Source organism: Manduca sexta, chromosome 6 (genome assembly GCF_014839805.1).
Source record: "Manduca sexta isolate Smith_Timp_Sample1 chromosome 6, JHU_Msex_v1.0, whole genome shotgun sequence".
NCBI lineage: Eukaryota > Metazoa > Arthropoda > Insecta > Lepidoptera > Sphingidae > Manduca > Manduca sexta.
The window spans coordinates 8510549-8530980 of record NC_051120.1 but is presented as its reverse complement, the minus strand read 5'-3'; the positions used below and the strand labels follow the sequence as shown (position 1 = coordinate 8530980).

The 20432-nt window shown below is 36.8% G+C and overlaps 1 protein-coding gene across 10 annotated transcripts in view; it reads right to left on the bottom strand.

Annotated features, from left to right (window-relative positions):
* Positions 1-20432, bottom strand: part of LOC115452089 (tight junction protein ZO-2) — a 135791-nt gene that overhangs the window by 15528 nt on the left and 99831 nt on the right. For 8 of the 10 annotated variants that reach the window (XR_005114035.1, XM_037447416.1, XM_037447424.1 and 5 more), the window contains 13 exons: positions 12896-13071; positions 10925-11112; positions 8209-8478; positions 7631-7807; positions 7251-7335; positions 6870-7020; positions 6451-6583; positions 5815-5958; positions 5284-5456; positions 4460-4631; positions 3456-3672; positions 2933-3113; positions 687-911 (listed from right to left, as the gene is read on the bottom strand). Coding sequence is in view for 9 of the 10 variants with exons in the window: in XM_037447416.1 (XP_037303313.1) it covers positions 687-911; positions 2933-3113; positions 3456-3672; positions 4460-4631; positions 5284-5456; positions 5815-5958; positions 6451-6583; positions 6870-7020; positions 7251-7335; positions 7631-7807; positions 8209-8478; positions 10925-11112; positions 12896-13071 (2292 nt within the window). In the remaining variant the exon portion in view is untranslated. Of the gene's footprint in view, positions 1-686; positions 912-2932; positions 3114-3455; positions 3673-4459; positions 4632-5283; positions 5457-5814; positions 5959-6450; positions 6584-6869; positions 7021-7250; positions 7336-7630; positions 7808-8208; positions 8479-10924; positions 11113-12895; positions 13072-19999; positions 20303-20432 lie in introns of those variants that run through there. The other 2 variants (XM_037447422.1, XM_037447419.1) reach the window with 2 other exon arrangements.

Sequence of the window (20432 nt, the reverse complement as noted above, 5' to 3'; positions counted from 1 at the left end):
CGGGAGAAGAATATATCGCCGATACGAAATGCTTGCACCACGCGAGGCCTTTGTAAACACAAGACTTTCTGGGGTGGGAAATGAAGTTTCTATGGTGGGCGTGTTACCTTGCCCCGCCTTCTCGCCCCGAGTACGCCCACTCAAATTATAGACCGCAGTGGTAACAATAATTCTGTTGTACTAGTTTTCTCTGTCTTACGAATTTGATACCTAACAACATGCGTTTATGACTTTATAGTAATAATTGTTTTTGTTTTTTTTTAGAGTTTTTTTTTTTATTTAATATAATTGTGCAAAAGTTGCCTTAACTTTAAAGCCATTATAGTAAATTATAATTTTAACAAAAAGATAGGAAATCAATTTACATTTAATTTTACATTGATATTTACAAATATCTGCCATTTTAATTAGTAGTTCACCTGCCCGATACCCTGGCATGACCTAATTCCCCTGCCAAAACCAAAATGAAGGCTCAAGGCCTGTTCAGGTATACGACATATTTGATAATAGTGTAGGAAATGAGTTCGACTTATTATAACAGTATTCTAAAAAAAAGTGACTAAGACCAAGATAAATAAAGTTCATGTCTTATTTCGTTAATTTGTGGCACAGAATATCGTGTATAATATCTGAACGGACCTTTTATATGCGTTGGCACGTACACAAACATAAGCAATGCTACAAACCGTATAGGGAGGCGGTACAGCGTCAGCCATGTGATTGATATCGTCGTCGCGGTCCATGTTGTCCTGCGTGGTGGCTATCGACGGGTCCGACGAGGACTTGACGAGTCTCGGCGCAGGCGGTGGGCTCACTTCCAGGTCGCTCTCCGGACTCGACGCGTACGACAATCGGTTCTCCGTACTCGACGACATTGAGAACAGAAAGTCGTCCGACAACGGCTCAGGCCTCTATCAGCGTCCGATAGGGAACGGAACGGGGTGAAATGAATGATTACTAACAGCATGAGGGACACAATCAACATTCAAACAAAAAACACACATTAGTAGCTAAGTTTTGAATGAATATTGATTCAAAATGGTTTATACACTGGTATATACAAAAACACACGAGTAAACACAAAACGATTAACTAAACACAAGCAGCTATAGCGAGTTACAAGCGGATTAATAGTGAAGCTAATATACAAAAAATAAGTTGTGCTACATCTAATGGTAACTCCGGATTAGTCTAATGTTAATGAAACTAAACATACCCTAGGTGTTGTTCTGATATCGGTTTGCTTATAACAGGAACAACATCCCTCTCCGCTTCGGTATTATCACATTTGTCTTTGTCCAACTCTTCTAGTTTAAGAGATGGCAAAGACAGGTTCCTGACTTTGTTTAGAGATCTTTCGGAGACCGTAGGCAGGGTTCTCACTTCGCTAAACCTACCAGAGTTGAGAGCAGGTTTAACGCTACATTTACAGTTGGGAATACGGCACACCTGCCTCGAAGGCTTCTCTAGACTCTTGTCCAAGCTTTTAAAAGGCTTTGGCATCTCTTTTCGCAGCCTCGCTTTCCATTCAGGTATAGGAGTCTTTTCATTAGCAGTGATATAGAAGGATGCTGGTCGATACTGATCAGTCATGCTTGGCACGACAGAAGACGGTCTTTGGACATTAGTTATGGGAGATTTGGAAGAAGTTTCCAGAACGCTATAAGGCCTAAACGATTGAGGTTGGTAGATATTACTTCTAGCGTAAATATTGCTTAATTCAGGGCTGTCGTTGACCGGGGTTTTTAGTTTCGGCATAGTCTTCCTATGCAGTCTCTCGTCGTACGGGTTAGCGACAGTATGTCTGTTTTTATTAGGCATGCTGTAAACGTTATTAGGCATGCAAGGAGTAAGAGTTTCGGAGTAGTAGTAAGGCACTAGATGATTCCTGTTAGCGTCATACATGTGGTCGGGTTTAGTGACGTGTGATATGTGTTGAGGCGAGCTAAGAGGTCGCTGTGGGGACGGTTGGTACGTGATGGGGTGGGATATCGGGTAGAAGGCAGGGTAGGGGGAAGGCGGGATCGGGAAGTATATATCCGACACCATTTCAACGTGCTACACCGCAAGACAGAACAGAAACGAATATTGTTAATTATAATGTACTTTTTATTGGGGAAAGAGGATGCAAACATTTATCGACTTTAATTTTTATTGAAGTATTTGACCAATGACGAATGAGCAAAAGGCTGGATCCTCTGACGCTGAGTTATCACATTCAAAGACCACAGATAATGTCAATCAAAGACATACGCCAGAGAGGACCTAATTGCATCTAACTGACCTTAAATTTCATGAAAAGGAATCAATTTTGTTTGCATCAACATTCCCACGTGATTAATCGGTATATTAAAGTATAGAAAACATATAGAGCACATAAAATTTACCAAATGCACCAAAATGTCCTTTACCAAGCTATCTGTTGAAGCATAATGCGTTTACTGTTTTACGTTAAGAACATTTACTTTGGAATAAGCGTATCCCATTATTACGTATACTTTACGGGCAAACTTGTTTGGGTGAAGCCTTTACTGTCTTTAGAGTTGTTGATAATGTTAACATGTTAGTCACTGGGATAGACCGAGATCTTTGTCAGAAGTATTTAACCCTCTAAAGACGAAATAGAATGTTCTAGATCCTTCTCTTTCTTCATTCTTTACCCTTAATTTCAGTTCTTAAAGAAGATAGACCTATATCCTTAACCGTAATTTCAATAAACGACCTCTTGCTTACAAATAAATTCTATGAATACACCAAAACAATTTAATAAAAATAAGACACAGTCCATTTTCGCTCCCAATCCGAAAGTAACATTTAGGATAATAAATTTAAATTGGCTACCTCAACCCTTAAAGTGGAAGAATCGTTTATTGAAATCAACCAAAAGGCCCTTAAATGTATGTATTAATCCTGAAATGATTTATTTCCGTACCTTGGTCTCAGACACCCATAGTTGTTGCTGTTGCGTCCTCTGAATGAGGTCTACCAGCTTGCTGAACCACGTGTTCTGGTTGGCTTCGCTCAGTGTGATGGTGTGCGTGAACACGTGACCCCAAACACGTTCCATGTGTTGGCATTGTTCTAGAAGCTTCTTGGATGATTTGTGAGCAGACCTGGAACGAGAGAGTGGTTTAGGGGATATTTGTTTATTTTGTGATAAAATGTTTTCTTGAGTTCATATTGGTTTTGTATGTTAGCAATTATTTGATAAAAATATCTATAAATAATTCATTTACACTTATAAGAAGACGATTAAAGTAGCATTTTGTCGTAGTGATATTTTCACAATATATTGTATGCGTCATCTTCTACGGTATAATTTAAATAACATACCTAGCCATGCTGGAACACTATTCTATCTGTATTTTTTTGAAACTATAAACAAAAGTAATAGTTAACTTTATTATAACCAAGCTTATGCTATAAATGACTTATGGGATAAAATAATCACTTACTTGGGTAGCCCAGCTCTCAACTGTTTGATGATATGCTTGTTATCCGCTTTGAGGAATATCACTATAGGGTAGAACTGTGCGTAGTTGAGTCTGTCCACCGCGTTGGGTGTGATGTCGAGCAGCGCGTGCTTCCCTCGCTCCATGATCGTGCGGATGCTGGACAGGCGGATGATCCCTGTGGACTTCGTCTTGCTGTCTTCTAGTGTGCTATCCATCTCTGGAAAGATTTATTTTCTTTGGATCATTCAAGTTTATTTTACCTTTTACCTTAACAAAATTGGTAGTATCTGGTGCATTTTTAGACCTCCCCAACAAACGTCACTATGATTTGGAGTATCTTGTAAACTCATATGAAACATAACATAGGTACAATAACAGAAGATTCAAATCATAATAGAGGATCTGAGTACTCATTATGCTGGCGAAAAACCACACCAGACCAGCGCACCGCATCACATCGTCCCAGTCACAAGATACCATACTCTAGACTGAATAAATCCCTCCTAGCCGAATTTTAGACGGCGGCCGGTCTAAACGAAAATCTTTCAGGTACGCAGGAGATATTATAGTGCACAAGTATGCTCTCCATTCCTTAACTCGCATAGTCCGATAAAACAGCAATCCGCCATCATGCAATTTATTGAAGTCATTGAACTGTCGTAGAAATTGCGAGGTAGTAGCCTAATAAAGAAACTTAAAACACAATTATCTTGTAGATAACTAATTTTTGCCCGCGGTTCCGCACGCATTTTGTCATATCCAGTAACTACACTAGCTTCAATATCTTTCCCAAAACACATGCGCAAGCTGCAGAAAATAGCTTATCTCCCCAGAAAGACCATTGGGTATGATCTACTTACTTTAAGTACTTAGGTAACTCACCCAAAGTCCGAGAGAGATCGAGCAAAGTATAGTTTGATAGAATCAGGGTTCCATAATATGGAAGTAAATGCTGTTAGCCAGCTGCCGTATAATACAATGAATGCAGTAGGAGCAGTACTTACTGGGCGAGGCGAACTTGTCGGGGCTGTCGCTGAGCAGGCGGTCGCGCGCCAGGTCGGCCACGGCGCCGAGCACGATGAGCGGCCGCACGAACCCCGGCTGCGTCAGCACCACGCGCTCGTACGCGGGGAACTTGCTGATGCTGTCCGACAGCACCACCTCGTCCCAGTGCTCCTGCGGGACAGCAAGTGTGTATAGGTGCTGTTCCTTTCGAGATCAGGAATATCCTAGGGTCGGCCTTAGCTACAGGAGCTAACTAGAGAATGACTGATTAACGTTCAAGTTAGAGTAACACCCGTTATCTAAGACATTTTCTTGAAAATTCCCTGACTCCACTCAACCTCACCGGAGGCAATCTGTATTCTTAGTTAAAAAAAAAATCTTCCACTTGACGTCACTCAACACTTTTCCTTTCTTAAGGAAAGGAATCAACTGTCAAATTCAAGGTACCTCGCGACTTACCTGAAGGAACTCGAGGAAAGTTTTTAGTTTTGTAAACAGTGTTACAATCTGATTACTTTATTTTGATATTAATTAAAGTGTGTTAAAAATGGATATCCAACGTTTCCTACAATACTTGTACGATACTTCTTATGAATATCCCGAAGACATTCCTCAAGAATCCTCAAAGTGGATCCTCAAGAATATTACAAACTTTAAGCAATACCATTTTCGAAGATTCCTTGAATTAATTGTCAAGGTAACGATTGAGATAAGGTTGAGGAATTTCCGAGGATACGTCTTAGAATATGGGTGTAAGTCTCTGAAGCATCAAGCTCTCTAGAATTTCCTCTCCCCTGTCCTTATCCCAGTTCATACTCCTCACCTTCCCGAGACTCTTGCTGCGCCTGTGCGTGGAGCGGCGGCGCCTGAAGAAGTTGTGCTTGCCGTCGTTGCCGGACATCTCCTTCTTGGTGGCGTTGAACTGCGCGGTGGCGAGCTCCTCCGCCCGCGCCTTGTTTGGTATTGTTCCTTTCTGGACCTCTTGGTTGTTGCGACCTGAGACAACAATTGTATAAAATGATTGGACGTACTTTAATAGTTTAAGATGTGGAATTAAAAGACTGGTTTCTTTTTAATCCACAGGTTAGTCAATGAGCAAGCAAGTAAAAATCCTGATATATTACATCTACAATCCGTAGCAACCCACAATAGCAAAGACTTTATCTTATTCGTGATACTGTAAGTAAGCTGTTGAAAATCCTGGGCTCGAATCGCAGGTTAGATTAGACTGATTTTTCTATCCAAATTCACCATGAGCTACATACCCTAGGGAAACTAACTTCAGCTTTCAGGCATACCTGCCAATCTTTCTTCGAAAACATTGGAGTGGAATAAAAGTTGGAAGAAATCTCACCTATCCTGTAAACCTGCCAGGCGCCGACGGTGCCGTTGTGGAGCGTGTCCACCACGTGGAACACGTCGCCGCAGCGGAACGACATCTCGCCGTCCGTCGGCTCCGTGTAGTGGAAATGCGTCTTTATGTGGAACGAATCACCCGCTGAAACAAGTGGTATTTTATACTTCATTGATCAATACTTCAGTAACATAGGAGACAAAAGGCTCTATATTGAAGAGATCCAACAATAAACTCCAGTACGAAGTTATGGTTATGGGCTCCTTTTTTGGCACTTAGCCCGTAAAGTCGTCGAGCCATTGTGCGTGACAATATGAAGTTAATTCAACTATAAAATAAAACTTTTAACAGAACATGACATTATTTTTATTATTTATTATTTAATATCGTTATTGTAGTAGTTATTAATTACTAATGTTATCCAATATGTTTTGCCTAAATCGGTTCAGTAAATTATGCACGAGTCTTGATCAAGCATATATAATGAAGTTAAGTAATATTATGTATCAGTCTCACAGATATCCTTTACACAAATACAGCCAACCTGTTCGTTTACTACAAGGCCCCAATCAATCTTTATAACATAAACCAAATATAATATTTTTGGTCCTTCGAGCTGGATGTACTAATACTCACGCATCTGCCCGCTGGCCACCGCGTTGTATTCGTCCGGCGAGTGTTGTACGATGAGGTCGATCCGCTCCTGCAGGCTCAGTAAAAACAGCACCGCCTCCTCGCGAGTCACGCCTTTCATCTCCATGTCGTTTACCTGAAAATTAAGTAAAATTTTATTTGTGGGAAATTGATTATTATTATTTTTTAAATTTATTTCTGGTCTTCAAGAAAGTCAATAATATTCAATGCTGTAGTAATAGTAAATAGTTTCTAAATTTCATCACATAAGTACTTATTAAGGTCAGGTCACAGATTTTGACACATACTGATAGCAACATAAAAAAGAAAAAAATCTGAAAGAAAATCGATAAGATATTTCAAAAATCAATTACAATGCCATCTATTAGCACTACCATGCGTTAAATATAAATCGAGTGTACCTTGAGTATTTTGTCAGCGGGCTGCAGGCCCTGCAGCGCCGCCGGGCTGGTGGGCTGGACCCCCGACACGAACACGCCGGACCTGTTCCCGCCGCACAACCGGAGTCCCACCGACCCTTCCTTTTGGAAACTTATTAGCCGCGGTTCGCTTCTGCAATAATAGTATTCAAAATTTTCTGTATATTATCTTATTTAATAGAAAACATAGGTAATTGTAATATTAAACGGTGTTTTAGTAATATTTTACTAAAGGTACGCATGTTCGAAGGACCGAAAAAGCTATCATATTGGTTACCTCAAGTGCACATTGAATTAATATTTCTATTGGGCTAAACACATATTATGATATTTAATGAAGATATATGAAAAGTTTGAACATACGGTGGTTTATTCCTTTGATTCATTTGATTCATTTGGTTATTCATTACATCTTCTTCGTATAACTGTCTTCTACTACTGTAGTAATCTGTGAAAAAAATAGTATATGCAACATAAGATAATACTACAACCAACAGGGAAATCAATTCTGAACACATTTTCTTCTTTCTTTTATACCAAAAGGAAGCTATCAGGTTGGTAATTTTTATTTATTTATAGCCTAGCCAGGAAAATAAAAAAGCTTTGTTGGTGGCGCCACTTTTGCTGTTTCGTTTTAAAGTTAACGATGTCAGTGCTAAAAATTCAATATTTTACCATAACATGGCGAGGTTTTTTATCTTCCTGGTCCCTATATATTTTACTATCGAAGGGTTGCGATGTACCTTCATTCCTAGGCGGCGGGGGTCGGGGCGGCTGTTCGACCTCGTGCGACATGGGCCCCCGCCGCGCGTCCCCCGCGCCGCCCCTGACCGGCGCCGCCACGTACAAGTTCTGGCCGCTGCTCGAGTACGCCGACGATAGAGGCTCCGTGCCTGGGTACACGTTGTGCGATGGTGCGTCTGAGAATACATATTTTTTGTCTGTATTTTACTACTTTTTTAAATGTCACAATTTGGACAGATGTTTGTTAGAAGTAAACGTACAAACTCCAGAACGGATTAGGATGAAATTTGGCACATGGATAGGCCAAGTCCTGAATTAATGTTAGACGACCTTCCAGTGGCGAAAGGTGAAATTTCCCAAAAAGAAACCCGACACAACATATAGGTACTATAATTATTATACATAAATGTGGTCTAAAATCGTTCTAATGATAATTAGATTCTAAATAAATTCTACATAAAGGGACCCCTAGCCACTGCGGCCTTCCTATCCTGTAAAACTGTTTAGCGAGACTTTGAGTCCGGGAAAGGATTTCCATGAGGACGACGAAGCGAACTTAGAACTTAGCTAGACTTACCTAAACTACTATAATTGTTCTGGTAATTTCCATTAGTGACTGTCTCTTCCCTGATCAGCTCTCTAGTGACCACGAGGTTAAGTCTGTCCTTGCAGGACTCCACCAGTTTCCTGGCCTCTTTGAGGGTCATGGCGTCTGTGACGGATGTGTTATTGATCCTCGTGACGACGTCTCCTTCGCATAGACCCTGGCCGGCCTGGTTCAGCTGTTCCCTCGCTCGCATCGTTAGTTCCTTGACGTACAGTTTGCAGCCTAGGACGATGCCAAAATCTGGAAACAATTGTAGCATGGTTGAGTCTGTGGTCCTACAATTGTCAGGTGGAAGTGTCAGCTGTCAAGTGTGACAGCTGACGTTTTAAAAAGAGGCAGCCCTTCTCACCCCTGTGCCCCTCGAGGCCCTTTTTTTATTTGTACGGTTGTTGTCCGTGGACGATATTATTAAATACTAGCTTCCGCCCGCAGCTTCGCCCGCGTGGATTTCGGACTTCAAAAATGGAGCCGGTCGCGAACGTTCGAGAATGTTCGTTTTACGAAGCTACTCGCTAGGTGATTCGCTAGCCTCTAGGTGCCAAGCAAGCCGCCTGCGTGTGCGTTCGCGACCTTATATATATATACAAAAATAATCCTTATAGCATGATTCAATATTCACGCGTGGTGGCTTATTATTAGCGTATTTCATGTATAACATTGGTGTTTCTATACCGATTTTTATGATTCTTTTTTATGGAATATTTAATAATGTTAACTTTTTTAATTAGGGATGACTGAGAGTGTTATAAACGTAAGAGTAGACAAATATAATGAGAAAGCTTCGAACTGCTAAGCTATCGGGAGTTACACGTGTTATTGTGAGTCAACCATAAAAGATAGACATATGCTGTCGTGGGATATTTTTTACATAATTTTAAGGAGAGATTTTTTCAGTTTGGACCGGTAGTTCCAGAGATTAGCCATTGCTGCTCCGCTCCTATTGGGTATAGCGTGATGATATATAGCCTATAACAATTCACAAATAAAGGGCTATCCAACGCAAAAAGATTTTTTCAGTTTGGACCGATAGTTCCTAAGATTAGTAAACAAATATAATGAGAAAGCTTCGAACTGCTAAGCTATCGGGAGTTACACGTGTCATTGTGAGTCAACCATAAAAGATAGACACATGCTGTCGTGGGATATTTTTACATAATTTTAAGGAGAACATTTCCGTCATACATGATTTCTGTGTAGCTTTAACCATTAAGGTTGCACACGCGACGGAAGCTTAAAAAATGGAGTAACTTCTCCCGTTTTCCCAACATTTCCCTTCACTGCTCTGCTCCTATTAATTGTAGCGTGATGAAAAGTATACTATAACCAACTTCCTGAGATGGTATGAGTATATATGAGTATGAAAAATAATTGTACCAAGTTTCGTTAAAATCCGTCAAGTAGTTTTTGTTTCTATAACGGTTATACAGACAGACAGACAAAAATTTTACTAATTGCATTTTTGGCATCAGTATCGATCCCTAATCACCCCCTGATAGTTATTTTGGAAATATATTTCATGTACAGAATTGACCTCTCTACAGATTTATTATAAGTATAGAAGATAGATAGAACATATAGAGTATAGATAAACCTAAAACATATTAAGAGTGTTATTTATCAAAATAGCCGTGATACTACAACAATTTATTGGTTATTGTTAGATATTAGAGGGTTGTTTAAGATTTATTCTCGACAACTGAATAAATATACGAGCGGCCCGGCCGAATGTTCTCTTTGCACCTTATAAATAGTAATAAGTACACCGGCGTTGTATTCAATAGTTATAGTTTATTGATATGAAAAATATTCCGAAGATTCTTAAAGGAACTAGTGAGAAAAAGTTTTTTTTTTACTAATAATTATTGTTGTAAAGACAATAGTTTGTGTGAACCGAAAATATCTCTATTATACTTTAGGATAAAAAATGTTTTATCTTATCAATGGTATTTGTTATAACTATGTGACAATAGTATTTTTTATTACTCAAAACATGAAAATATTCTTTAAATATGTAATATATCTGAATATAGTAAGACAGGTATTTTTAACAAAAACCGCTGAATAATGAGAATACTAGTGGTAACTAACGGAGGAATATCTTTACCTACTAATCTAGATCAAGTATAAAGTGCGAACATAATATGCAAAGCGATGAACTGTTCTAACAAAACTGTTGATAATACGGAACTCATAGTACGGTTTATTCAAGTTCCAGATTACGAACTACGGCACTTAATGAATAAAGATTTTGAAAACAATCAATTTTTTTCTGAGACTTGATTCTGAGAATCTATCGAATATACTTTTCGCTAAATTGGATAGCAACCACCAAATATATGGTGAAGAATCTGCTTTAACAGATGCTTGTACTAAGTCTGTTTCGAAGACCGCGTATAACTTAATATCACATCGCATCACTGTGATGACCGTCGAAGGACGCAATGATGTATTCTAGGATCTACGATTCATCATTTTGACTATTCTTCTTATGACTTTAGCATATTTATTGTTCCATATAAGAATAAATATATTAAGAGAAGTTTTTATTATCTAACATTGCCTAAAACTATATGTTATTATGGTACACTATTATTGGCATTTCGTGTTGCCATAATTTTTTCTAAACATGACCTACTCTTGGTTTAACTTGTTTATAACTGTTTTCTCTTGTATAAAACAAACCCACCTTCTTTCTTCCCATTCCTGGTAAGCGCGAGTTTGATGGTGGTGGGGGCTGTGGGCGGCGGCGCCGGCGCGCGCCTCCGCACCACCAGCGACACCGTCGCGCCCGAGTCGCGCAGCACCTGCACCGCGCGGGCATACTCTACGTTCTCCAGGGGGATACCGTTCACTGACACTATCCTGTCGTTCACCCTGGAAATGTTCATATGGGTTGGTTAATGATCAATGATAGCTGGTTAGGCCAGTATATATGGCGATAGCCTAGTTGGGAGTGCAACGGACTGCTGAGACGAAAAAAAGGCACGCACCTCTGACTTTTCTAAAGTTATGTGTATTCATTGGGAATTATGACTTGCACCGTGAAGGAAAACATCATGAGGAAACTTGCAAACCTGAGAAGTTCTTTATAAGAATTTTAAGGGTGTATGAAATCTGCCAATCTACACTAAGCCAGCATGGTGGACTAAGGCCTAATCCCTCTCTACGATAGAGGAGACTCGTGCCCAGCAACGGTAAAATACAAGATACAGGGCTGATATTATGTTATATTTTGAATAAAATTCAAATTATTTTGAATGGCAATGCTATAGTTCTTACCATAGACATTTTAAAGCCAAAATTCATAACAGCTCTATCATCAGTTTTATCGCTTTATAGAAAACTTTCGTAAATGGTTAAGGATGTTCTCAAATATATTGACGTGTTTGCAATAGAGTCATGGTCATTGACTTCTAGGTTCGCTATCAAGGCCAAATGAGGCTTTGTGTGAGTTTGTGATACAAAAACTATTTGTCCAGGATTGGCACGGAAATACCGTGGACAGAACTTTTTAGTTGTAAATTTGTGTACCTATTAATACTATAACAATGACTGTAAACTCAAAAGAATGTTAACGTAACATGTATTATGCTTCTATTTTTGGTTTCCGATACAATACAGTTTAAATGTAGACTAATTTCTTTTTGGATTAAATATACTTATTATTTTATTACAATTTATTATAATGAGTCTACTTCGCGAACATCCTTTAGCAAATAAAAAAGGAATCGCCTAAATCGGTTCACAAAACTCAGATAAATCATAGATACTTAAAAAATTACAAACACACTATATCAAACTAAGTTTGAAATGAATAAATCAGAAAGTGTATAAGTAAGTAATGAAGCTTATTATTTTATAGCCTTTAAAATAATATAAAAAAATAAACAATAAAAAATAACAATTGTAAAGTTAATTGCAAATCTAAAAATAGAGTACATTTCTCATCCAGTTTTTCTAATCTCTGACCTCCTACAGGTTATCTATTTTAGAGCTATTTAGCATAGCCTATAGTCTCTTATATTTCTTACTCTACATTCATTTACTGATGATTATCACAACTAAGTGCTAACTTAATACTTCTATTCTAACATTTAGTTTTGAAGTCTGAATACTCACGTATAGGTGCTAAGTTTTGTTTTTGCTACTGCCATACACGATAATAGATGGGAACACTAGATCCTAATGGTGTTTGTAATTTTGAAGAGGTTCACATACTTGTCGCGTGTAGGCGTGTTTATTAAAGAGGCTAAATAAGGCAAGCGAACAACTGTACTTTGTAAAGATATTGCAGTTTTGTATGTTAGAAGAGTACAGTAATATCTAAGTAGTTTGTAGACTATGAACAGAATACGAGGGGTAGTTCGTTTTATTAAGACTTAGCAGAATATTACAATTTGACGCATAATACTTCGAGGAACCGGATTGCAAAAATTGAAACTGCAATTGGGAAAACATTTATAAAGAATTCAGAAAGTTCTGAACACGTAAGGTATCTATAGAAACTTATAGTGAATTTTTTGGTACTTTGAGAATCCAAAATAGATTATTGATGTTAATAAATATAATGAAATAGAACTCAAAGCTATACAATTTCAATAGTAGTTCAAGACATACACGGATTCAAATTTACAATTATAACTAAGCATATACTCACTGCAATTTATCCTCAGCAGGGCCTCCTCGGAGTACATCGGAGACGGCGATAGAGGGGTCTCCGTTCGCGAAGTGGGGGTTATCCCTTCCCCCCGAAACTGCGATCCCGAACCCGTAGCCCTGAACGCGGTTCAGCCGCACACGATGAGTTTCCCAGCCGGCGTTGCGCTCAGCGGTCTGGAATGGACAACAAAGTTTAATTTCCTTGGAGTATTCATTAATTTCCTTAGGGTTTAGCTATTTCAATTTTCATATGACTGAATGTATGAAAGGTTTTAATTAGCGATACTCTTGTGATTATATTATGATCAAATTTGGTTTCACGGGTTGTAGAATTGCAGGAAATGCATATTTTAAATCAGAAAAGACGAACAACTTGGGAATATAATATTTTTAATCATAATAATATTTAAATAATAAATGTTACCTTGCTAAAGAGCATAAAAGTCAACACCTAAAACTGATAATACCACGAAACAGAAGAAGACAAGAAGTTCATGATGCAACGTTAAAAACGACAAATCGATAATATTTCTAAGAAATTTATTTGTCACTTGGATATATAAATCACATGTAATAGTATATTAAGGTTTAACGAAATAATTCGAAGAGTACCTAAATGATTTTAATATAAAGTTGAATGTCAGTTAAACATCAAAGACACTAGCTGTAAACATCAAATTCTAGTCTTCCCATCTCGAACTTATTCCATATCCTCAAAGACTAACGGTAAAATGTAAAGCTGATGTAACAGAGCATCAGTGTTACCTACGTTTATTGCATTATGCACATAGTAATGTGAAACCCTGTTTGGTGTATCTTAGTGTTTGCCTATAATATGGGGCGGCGCAAATCTTGATGCGTTAAGAAGGCTTACAACACTAATCGTTGTATGTAGGTTAAGTGTCTGTTATGACATGATCTTATTTAATAACTATTGTGGTTACTGCTAAGGCGTAGTTTATGTAAAATCAATAAACAGACTTTATGTCTAAGTGAAACAGCGTCAGGTACAAGAAAATATAGAGTGTAAGATTTGAAGCTGAAATTTCTTTATGTGTATATATTTTTTTGATTTATTAACGATTTCGTCTGCGTTACTTATTGGAATATAATCTAAAAGTACTTGACGATAATGTATAGGTAGCTTTTTTTAATATATAATAATATCAGCCCCGTATTATATACTGTCCCACTGTTGGGCTCGAGCCCCTTCTACTATCGAGAGGGATTTGGCCTACTCTACCACGCTGACCTAGTGCGGATTGATAGACTTCACACTGCTTTTTGTGTGAAAGTAATTTCAAAATCGAAGCAACAGTTGTAGAGTTATAGCGTTCAAAGAAAAAACGAAAACTCTTAATATTCATAAACATATTCGTATCGCATAACTACACAATGATTCTAATGAAAGCAATAAGAATATCACCTGAATTGTTTTTATGCATCAGCTTGATAGAAAGAAACATTAATTGAACAAGCACAAACATTTCGCAGAAGAACACACACCTCCCATAAAAACATTGTATGCAGTACGAAGCAGAAACGTTTAGCACTCCTGAGTTATTCAGATTGCGTACACAAGAATTTAAATTACAATGTGCTAAATAAACTTTAAAGGTAATGAATACAGAATACAATCATTCGACATCAACCCGCATATTTACAAACAAATTGATTGCTTTTACAGTACCATTGTTTTGGCGATGCTACCGAAAATAATTTGCAAATATTTGATGTCAAAATAAATTATGATAATTCAAAGCACGTGGAAGGTAACATGTCAAAATTATAAGAAATCGTTGCTGCGAAAAAATCCTTTTGTGGTAGTAGACTTCTAAGTCCAACTTTACAATAATTTTGATAAGAATTGAGATCTTATCTCTTTTGAAGACATAAAAGAAGCCAAAGGAATTATGGATGCGTTACCGTCTAATGAGAGACAAGAATAAGGAAAAAATAAAGAAAGGATTTATTGTGCCTGTGGGCCTACCTTACAGCATGTAACAGAGCTATAAGCACTAGATCATAATACATAAATCTATTTTGTGGTGAAGAAGTCCTTAACCCGCTTGTGCAATGCGTAAAGTATGCCGACCATAACATACAATTTTACAATGCACAGTATGCGTAATAAAGGAGCTTATGGCTGCTTGTTTGATACTATCTTGAAATAATCATATTAAGCGGTCTATTGCAAGTCGCAACAAAATTGGCGCATTCGCCATTTTGTACTTACAAAGTATCATCAAAGGCAAAACAAAAAAGCTGGGTGGACTATGTACTATTTATTATCTTACTTTTAATCACTTTAATTTTAATTAAAGTCTTCTTTTTGCTTTATTTAAGCTACGTAACCGTATGCGCATTCCTACTTGAAATAGTATTCGGAGATTAAATTTTTAACGAATATACCGTTGGACTTTTCCTCGGAATTTATTCTCATGAAATTTATGTTAGAATTATTTAAAAAAACAATTAATAATTAGTAGTGCTTGTACAGTTTACTCTCTATAATTATAATTATATCCTTTTTTTATCAAACCATTCCTAGATTTTTAAAGGTAAGTATAGACGATTACTTACGTAACGTTGTTCCAAAATTTTGAAATAAACTGTTTTATCATATTTACTACATATTCCAAGACTACACAAAATATCTCTATAACCACTAGCATTTGGAGTGTTTGCACTGGTTCCAACAAATAGACGCCTCACGAGTGGCGCTATTTCTCACGCATTCAGGAGTGGCCGGCACTCCTTAATTTCTTGGGAAATGCAACCGGTTGGAATCAATAAGCCTAGTTTGAACTAGTTCGCTGCACTTGCCTATAGTTTAGGGATCTTCGCTTGCCATTTAATTAGTAAAACCGGTATTTCGAGTTCTAAAAGTAGTCTAAATCTTGATGTATAGTCGAAAGACCAAAATAGAAGTCAATATAGTTCAAATAATTGTTCAAATACTGTCATTATATACTATTGCTAAATGTTTCTGTGGTATAACCAAACAAAATATTGTTAACTGACACCTTAACAAATGTGTTTTATTCATAGAAACCGACGTAGGAAGATACAAATTTAATTTATTAATAAATACAAAACAAGATGCATCAACCATTGTTCCATTGAAATTGAAACGCCAACTCGAAGCATGTTCGTTATCCCAAGGGCTAAAGACCCGAACGTCCTTTAACAAGTACAGTCATGATACGACATGCCTGAGCCTGACCTTCTCAGTCAAGCGAGTTCTGACTCACCATTTTTAATAACCTTATCGGTCAGTTCGCGGATGCAATATTTTCAATTTGTATTGTGTAAGATATTATTCTGAATATACTATCATGTTTAGAAGAGTTTGATGATGCTTTATAATGCTTCTTGCGGTGCATAATTCCATGTATCTATGCAAGTTTTTCGAAGGCAAATGCTCTTGCTTTAGACTTTAAATTGACGTCTGCAATATGTTAATTGGGGTGACAATAGGCCGCTACTTAATTTACCCTAATCAAGATTAATTGGTGTTAATTCTCTTATAGGATTGAAGAGACCTTCACACTTAAGAATATAAGGTCACTTGAAATCAGCCGATGCTGTACACGTAAAGCTGTTTGTAACGGTACCTAGTTCAAGTTGGAACGTACCTTTGCAGAATTTTATAACCAGCTGAGTCAATATATCGCCTAACTAAATATGATGGTAATACCTATAATGGTCGATCGAAAAATTTTGTCACCAAACAACATATAATGATATATATTATATGATTATAGTGATATATAAATGATATCGATAAATTATAGTTTAAACTGAACTACGATAAAGAAATCACAACTTTAAACATCTAAAATTAACTAACACGCTTATCATAACTAGTCATAAACCTTTTTCCATTTACGGCTCATATTTACCACCCATCGGTATTAAGTAATGGGTCAAAGTACCAATAAGACACCTTTGGCTTTATAATCCTCGCCCACGTACAACTGGGCCACGCGTTTGTGTAACATATGAAATCCAAAGATGACAAGTGACACTTTCTATTATATATTTCATGTAATTCTACGGTCTGTGGGATTGTGACGATTTCGTAATAGATTGGTTGAAACTCAGAATAATGGTTGAAAATATTACAAGCATTGTCAAGATTCTCTTTTGCCGTGTGGGCTGTTCCATTGTTGACATATTATGTTGATTTTTAAATAGACATTTTAAGCATGCATAGCTACTTATTGCTCTTAAATAGTAACAATTAAATTCAGAATTAAACCCTGGAACTAAATATATTCAGTTTGAGGAACACTTCATGTTTCTAAAATGGGATTTTTAATTGATAAAAGTTGTACGCGCTTTAGAAAATAAAAGAAAATCTAAACACAATAGAATACCAAAGAATTAGTCACGATTTGTGTGTCCATAATCCGAAATAAATCAATCCAAACACCGACAGTGAATACACGCGATGATAATTCTCATTTTGGAACATTTTATCACCAACACTCCTGCTAAGTCTGTTATTTTTATTAATGAGATGACATCAACAACCGAACAGCTGTTGCGAATCACGCCATTAATAAATGTGGTTATGTACGCATAATTTAATTTGTAAATAACCAAACAATAATTTTGTAGTCATTCCTAATTGTGGATTCTTGATCCTAAAATAAATAGTATCGAGTAACTGAACTTTACATAATAAAAGATTTTTCATTGTCAATGAACGTGTTTTATTCTGACCTAATTACAATATAATTTTGACGAAAACTAAGGTTTAAATGACGCTAAAGAGACACTACGAAGTTAGCATAAGGCATAAAACAAATGCTATACTCCCGAGTGCCGGCATTGGGTCGTAAGACCACGAAACCAACATAACGTTCCCCTGACCCCACAAGTGATGGTGGTGAAAACGCGTTTTTTGCCCGCAAAAAAAGTGATTGAAACACCGTTTTCTCCAACTTTAACTAATGTTTCGCGGGACTTTATTTGATGCTCGCATGTCACGCTTACTTAGAAGTAAATGGAATTTATGAGTTTAATCTTAAGCACAACTAACACATTATAAACCACCAAATATTGTGTTGCAAAAGTTTTAATGTAGTTTTTTTAGCGATGTCCAACAAATTTAACGTTTCGAGCCAAGAAAATAATGACGCAATCATATTTTTTGTTGTGTTGTTTAATAATATGTTACTGAAGGCAGACTGCTCTGTCTACAGTTATATAGCTACCGATCCCAAAAAACTTGAACACCCAAAAAATATTATAACATAATTACCATGATCAATTTTTATATGTTTTGTTCTGCAATTTTTAGTTCGACCTACACTTATTAAGTATACACATAAAAAATATATTACAGACACGAGTAAGATATCTGAAAACCTAGCTTCGATCAAAAGAGGCAGTGATTAGGAGTTGAATGACCATTTTGGTATGTTTACGAGAGAGACGACTGACTCTTCTGATTAGAAATTGCAAACGTACTTCAAGATACCTAAGTAAATAATTACGTAATTATAAAATAATTTCAATATTACATTAATATCAGCCCCGTATTATATACTTTCTCACCCCGGAGACCACCACCTTCTATTATTCATAGGGATTAGGCTTTCGTCCACCATGCTGGTCTAGTGCTGATTGGTAGACTTCACACACCCTCAAAATTCCTATTGAGAACTTCGCAGGTATGCAGGTTATCAGGTGAGTAAATAATTACCTTATTATGGAATACTTTCAATATTACATTAATATCAGCCCTGTATTGTATACTCTCCCACCTCGAGCCACCTCGACTATTGAGAGAGATTAGGCCTTCGTCCACCACGCTGGCCTAGTGCGGATTGGTAGACTTCACACACCATCAAACTTCTTAGATATCTAGGTTTCCTCATGATGTTTCCCTTCACCGGTAGAGCAAGCGATAATTCATAAAGAATACAAACATAATTTTAGAAAAGTCGGAGGTGTGTGCCCTTTTGATTTGAACTTGCGGACATTCGTCTTAGCAGTTCGTTCCACATCCAATTAGGCTATAGCCGCTTTTTTTTTAAAGTTTATTAAATTATAAGAAAAATCTGACCAAATTATCTATCAACTACTTCCGAGTACGACCATGCCACATCTAACACGAATCCAATAATCTTCGACAGAAAAACTCTTTTATATGAACGTCGACAAACTGATAGAGAGTTAATTTCGACGAGTCAAGGCGATCGTCTATGAGTCACAACCTAAGGTGGACAGGCAAATTATATGGATCCTTAATTTATGTACTTTAGCAAGTTGTTAGCCATATAATTCTGAATGCAGAATGCATTTTGCGAAACATTACCTCAATAACTAATGTAGAGGTTTGGCGCTTTTTTGTATGCGCTTTCTTCCGGAGAAGTGCCGTTTGTTAACTAATTTGGGATGAAGAGATCTGAAAATCTATGGTATATATGGTAAGTGAAAATGTACATGCAAATTTTCTGTAGTCATAATATTATTTGGGAAGAAAAAAGATTGTTTACATTTCATTCAAATATCGAATTATAGAAGCTCTATTTTTTTTCTAATCTTACGAAATTAATCTCGGCTTTTAAGATTCTGGTCTCAGGTTATTTATTTTAAAAACATTTTTGTCCTAATCATAATCCTTAAGTAAACCTATTATAGTAACAATTATCGTAGGTATGTGTTGTGAAATATTCGTCTAAATATTGAAAAAAAAAATCTATCTAATGGACTTTAATTATGATAAAGTACCTATTAATTTCGAATAGATATTATACTGCAAGCAATTATAACGAAAAGGACTGTTTATAAACATTGCTACAATCGATATGCCAAAACAATACATGTTATGAGAAAAATTTATAATTTTTAAATATGTAATGCTTACTTTGTAAATGATTGTGTTAGGTCACTGATATGTATTATTGCAGTAATAAAACGTATTTATACAATTTCTGCGCTATTTATTTGCAGCTGAGTTTGATAAGTAAAGCTAGGCATTCAATAGCAAAAACGCATACAAAAACACATTTTTACAATAATGTGTAGGTGCCTAAAATGTAATCAGTACATTGGAATTTCAACAAAAAACCATCTAAGAACACACCTGTAATTTTTCAAATCCAAAGTTATCCAGTTTCATCGTGATATAATTAAGATTATTCATTTATTTCACTTTACGCACCAAAATGAAACAATTTACATCATAACACTGCACCAATGCACAAACTGTTCGCTCACTTTCTCTAAACAAGATTATTCCAATGAAATTCCAATCCGATTTAAAAGTGTGGTTCTTTTGTTTTTTTAATTTAATTTGTTTGACGAAGGCTCTATCGTAGGCGTCCAACGATGACGCCGCCACGCGCTATATTACCGAACAACAGCCTTATTTGAAGCCGAGATGAAACACGACAAAATGTAAATGACCGGTGTACGCGTTAATTTCTCTAACGAGCACGTGTTTCTTAACATGGCCGGTTTAATGTCGGGAGGGATACACTGTGCTATGCAAATGTTTGTTTACACATAAGTTAGCG